Source organism: Zerene cesonia, unplaced genomic scaffold (genome assembly GCF_012273895.1).
Source record: "Zerene cesonia ecotype Mississippi unplaced genomic scaffold, Zerene_cesonia_1.1 Zces_u001, whole genome shotgun sequence".
Taxonomy (NCBI): Eukaryota; Metazoa; Arthropoda; class Insecta; order Lepidoptera; family Pieridae; genus Zerene; species Zerene cesonia.
In genome coordinates, this window is record NW_024045131.1 from 3,890,409 (window position 1) to 3,895,418 (window position 5,010).

The 5,010-nt window shown below is 40.5% G+C and overlaps 2 protein-coding genes across 2 annotated transcripts in view; one reads left to right on the forward strand and one right to left on the reverse strand.

The window, feature by feature from the left end:
* LOC119838099 (protein son of sevenless) overlaps nucleotides 1–5,010 on the forward strand; it is a gene marked incomplete at its 3' end in the record, with an annotated part of 32,287 nt that overhangs the window by 21,619 nt on the left and 5,658 nt on the right. The window contains exons 23-24 of the mRNA XM_038363911.1: nucleotides 830–965; nucleotides 2,015–2,224. Coding sequence (XP_038219839.1) covers nucleotides 830–965; nucleotides 2,015–2,224 — 346 coding nt within the window. The remainder of the gene's footprint in view (nucleotides 1–829; nucleotides 966–2,014; nucleotides 2,225–5,010) is intronic.
* On the reverse strand, nucleotides 599–4,418 carry LOC119838137. The gene is made up of 6 exons (XM_038363970.1): nucleotides 4,290–4,418; nucleotides 3,573–3,678; nucleotides 2,806–2,889; nucleotides 2,030–2,168; nucleotides 1,476–1,541; nucleotides 599–947 (listed from the first exon to the last, which is right to left on the reverse strand). Exons 1-6 carry the CDS (start codon nucleotides 4,407–4,409, stop codon nucleotides 602–604), a joined length of 861 nt encoding a protein of 286 aa, XP_038219898.1. The 5' UTR covers nucleotides 4,410–4,418; the 3' UTR covers nucleotides 599–601.

Genomic DNA, 5,010 nt, shown 5'->3' on the forward strand with positions numbered 1-5,010 from the left:
GGGTTGAGGATGGGGAGGATGCCGGGTTGAGGATGGAGAGGATGCCGGGTTGAGGATGGGGAAGATGCAGGGTTGAGGATGGGGAGGATGCCAGGTTGAGGATGGAGAGGACGCTGGGTTGAGGATGGAGAGGATGCTGGGTTGAGGATAGGGAAGATGCCGGGTTGAGGATGGGGAGGATGCCGGGTTGAGGATGGGAAGGATGATTAATGGATTAGTATGGAAAGGAAAGAGGACACACACATGTTTAAATAGGGGACAATGTCAAGCTATGTTTGGGTAGAACAATTTATAGGAATCTCAGATTAACCATGGGATGGATGCCAGATAAAGAATGGGGAGGATAGTGCCAGATTAGGTGTTATTTTGGGAAAACCATCAAACATTTTTTTTTTTAATACAAAATAGTGTAACAGACCATCTATGACATTTATATCTCTAAACACACTCACTATAATAATATATATAAAATTGTTTCTAACACATTTTTGTACGGATTTTTTATCAAGTTTCACTCCTTACGTATTATAATCTGTATGAAATTAATAAATAAAATTAAGATAATTCTTTAATTAGTTTTTTTTTTAACCCTTAAAACCTCTTACACATCCTTTCCTACCAGGTTGCCTGGCAGAGATTGCTGTCTAGCAATAAGGACGCCTTTTGTACGAAACATCATTGAGTCATTATTCTGTATAAGATTCACTTTCTGTTTTGTACAATAAAGCATTATAAATAAATAGATATATACACACAAACATGTATCTCTCCCACTGACCTGCTCCTGTCGCCTGCAGGCCAGGTGGTCCATACTCCTCGAATAGAACAGCTCGGCGTCCACGATGGCGGGGCGGGGGGACAACGCCCCGCGGCTGGAGCGGCCCACCGTCCCCGAGCTCCCCGTGGACAAGGGCCCCATGGCCCCGACGCTGCTCGTGCTGTTGCAACTGCGGGCCCCAGACGAGGTGATTTTATATTTGTGTCTTTTATCAACTTTAATAAAAGGAGGAATAATAGACTATGAATTCGACTGCCTCTTTTAGTGTTGTTACCTCACTAGGTGAAGTGATTTTGATGACTTTCTTTATTCGAATGCTGGTTATTTCTCCGCATTTAAATTTGATCTAGACCCAGACAAAATTAGATTTAGATTCTGTTAAGGATTGGGAAGGGAGTGACACCTCCTCCCCCCTCCCCCCCAGAGACGTTGGTGACCTTTCTAATAGAAAGATTTATTTGGCCATAACTTTAAAAGTTTGGGACATGTTTAAAAGAATGTCATGTATATAATTTAAATTTATATAGTCGCAAATCAATGAAAATACTATGTCATATGAAATCTAAAAACAAAGTTTTCATAAAAAATAAAAAAAACAACCAATAAAAAACAAAAACATCCCTAAATTAGTCTACATCAGCTGTTTATTTGTTAAAAAGATATCTGTCTTTAAAAATAACAGTTAATATAAACACACCGGTCGTGCCTTGGCGAATGGTTGTCCCTCGGCGATGGCGGTTCATCCCTCGCCGACATACTGTTCCTGGAGAATAAAAAAACATACCCATAAAAATGGACAGATTGAGAACCACCATTGTTTTTTGGGAACTTCAATTAATTAATCCATAATCATATTTACACAACGTCAATGGTGACAGTATGTTTAGTATATTGTGGCATATTAATTATGATTTTATATTCTGTTGAATGAATTATTGTCAGTAAAGATACAGATGTCGCTTTTCCCATGTGGAAGTCGAGCACGCTTCGGCACGAATTGGGCCAGCTCGCACCGGGGAAGTACCACACCCCCACAGAAGACCGGCGTGATATATTGGCATGCCATTGTGTTTCGTACGGTCAGTGGGGGAGTCGCCATATCCTTTTCCTTCTCCTTCCCAGTCCCATTATCATTATTTTAAGTAAGCAAAACTTCATTCAAGTTCTAACTCAGTCAGTCAGTCAGTCAGTCATTCGTTCACTCAATCATTCATTCAGTCGGTCCTTTCTATACAGCCCTATATCACGTACCTGGAGTTAGCGTTGAGTGTCGCCACGGATTTGCTCTTGTCGAAGAAGGCGAGCTTGTCGAACAGGCTGAGCTGGCCGAGCTGCGCCAGCGAGCTGGAGCTGGAGCGCTCCAGCCGGGGGCTCGTCAGCGATCTATCACCTGGAACATCATCACCGGCATCATCATCGGAGCGTGTGGGAGTCGAGAGGAGGGAGGTGAGTGGTGAAGGCCGGAGGCCCCTTTCCTTACCCCCCCCTCCCCGCAGCCTCGTTATCAATCCTTTCCTTTTCCCTGACCCCTTGAAAGCGGGCAGCGCATTCACAGAGACACTACCGCTGTATACATTCATGAGCGGTGGCAATCGCTTACCATCAGGCGAACCACAACAGAAACCAGCTCAGTTCCCTGCTATGAAATAACAAAGAATCAAATGACAAGTATTAAGTTTGAAGTTAATTGCTTTAAAGTGAGTCTAAATCGAAACACGTCAGTAACATACAAACATACGGGTAAAGCCAATAAAAACGTGTTAATAATAATATTTTTTTTTTCCTATTTCCTTGACCTGACTGGGAAGGGCTATTCCCAGTCCATTCCTTTTTTCCATTCATCAATCCTTTCCTCATCCCTTTTCCCTTAAAAGCGGGCAGCGCATTCTCAGAGGTCTGAGCTTCTGCGAATGTTCATGGGCGGTGGTGATGGTTTACCATCAGGCGAACCACGAGCCCAGTTGGCCCAAAATAATAATAATAATAAAAGGATAACAGATGTAGCGTGTGAGCAGTTAGCTACTCACTCCGGTCGTCGTGGTGTATCGGCAGCGAGGCGAGCGAGGCGCCGTCCCACGTGCATGTACTCGTTGGCGACAATTGGGCGACACCTGGAAATCAAATCAAATCAAAATCAAATTCAAATTCAAATCAAAGTTGAGCTGATTCATATCGAATCAAAGTTCAATTGAATCAAATCAAAAATTAATCGAATCGACGGCAATTATTCGATACAATTGAAATCGCGTGAAATGAAATTGGATAAAATTTGCATCAGATAAAATTCAAAACTAAACAAATCGAAACAAATGAACATTTGATTTAAATGTTCATTTTATATTAAATGGTTATTCGTTGTACTACTTCTAAATACTACACGAAATAATCAAGTAGATTAAGCTCTTATTAAAATTACTTATATTTTTTGAATGCGAAAAAAAAACGTTTTAAATAAATAAAAATAAAAATTCCGTACGATAAATCAACAGATGCCGAACACAGAAAAAACAAAATTCATACGACCACGGAATTTTATCTAGACTAAACTCAATCTTCAATTCAACCACAGAGGAATTCAAATGACACAGTTTATTAGTTACTACTCATTTAAATCTACACTAATATTATAAAGCTAAAGAGTTCGTTTCTTTATTTGTTTGTAATGGATAAACTCAAAAACTACTGGAATAATATGAAAAATTCTTTCAGTGTTAGATAGCCCATTTATCGAGGCTATGTATGTACCACAGGCGAAGCCGGGGCGGCTTGCTAGTATTTTTATATCAGCACTCACTCATCGAGTCCTCGCTGCTGGATATGCTGGTCGTCGAGTGATGGTGGTCGTGCGAGCGGCGAGATATCTTCACGGGCTTCACCGACAGCTCCGGGTACTTTCGCGGCTGGAATGGAATTGAATGAACGAATGAATAATTATTGTATGAATTATAGTACCAGCTGTGGCCCGCAGCTTCGCCCGTGCGGTCTTATAAAATTTTCATTGTACAAATTGTCATCCTCTATTTTATCCCCTTGGGGGGGTAGAATTTATCAAAACCCTTTCTTAACGGATGCCTACGTCATAACATCTATCTGCTGCGTGCGTCGATAGATCACTTTGTCAGTCAGTCGGTTAGATTGTGGGAGTCGAGCACGTTTCGGCACGAATTTGGCCAGTAATTTCCAGTACAGTTGGCAATCTAGTAGAAAAGGCATATAGCATTTGCAAAATTTTATGCGTTAGCCCCGTATAAAAAACCTATGTCTTATTCTGACGTATAAGCTATACTATCGTAAACTCTCATTACAACCCGTTCAGTAGTTTTTACATTCAAGAGTGACTAACATCCATCCATCCATCCGTACTTACTATATTGCTGTGGTTGTATATCTTTTTCTTTCATTTTCTTTCGCCCGTAGGGTGGGATTAAATAAGGGGCATATATTATATTAGTAGGGTTTTTTTTCATCTTTTTTAATATTATTAGGGTTAAAATAAAGGTTTGCAACTCACAAACTTAGGCGTAGGCTTCGCGGGCGGCCGCGGCTCGATCTCCAGACTCTTGGCGTACAGGTAGTTGGTCACCTCGTTGTCGTCCATGCCGGGGAACGGGTCCAGCGTTTCCAGGAACATCTGGAAGGAAGGAAGAGAAAATAGACAGAAAGAAAGAAATGTTTATTGTTTTCGGAAAGTCTAAACATTTATTTGGAATTATTTATTGCAGCGAAGGTTTGAACAAAATTTATTTGAGGAAAATGTAACTCATCAAGATTGATTATCTCCATACAACAGAAATATATATTTAAACTATCTGCACGCCCCCGTTCCGCCCGCCAGGTAGTCATTTATCGTAATTTAAATAATATAAACTATCCCATATTTTAAGTTGGATCAAACTGCACACGGTGTGCAGATTTGATTGAAATCGGTCGAGCTGTCTGGGAGTCCACTGCGGACAAACAACGTGACACGTAATTCATAAATATTAAGATATGGAAAAAATATTTACCTCATCTAGACTAACTTTCTCCACACAATAAAAATATATATTAAAACTAGGTGCAGCCCCACGTAAATCCGTATCCCGTAAGAATAACGGGATAAAAGTTGCCTATATGTTATTCCATTTGTCCAACTGTCTACGTATCAAATTTCATTGCAATCGGTTCAGTAGTTTTTGCTTGAAAGAGTAACAAACACATACACACATCCTTACAAACTTTCGCATTTGTAA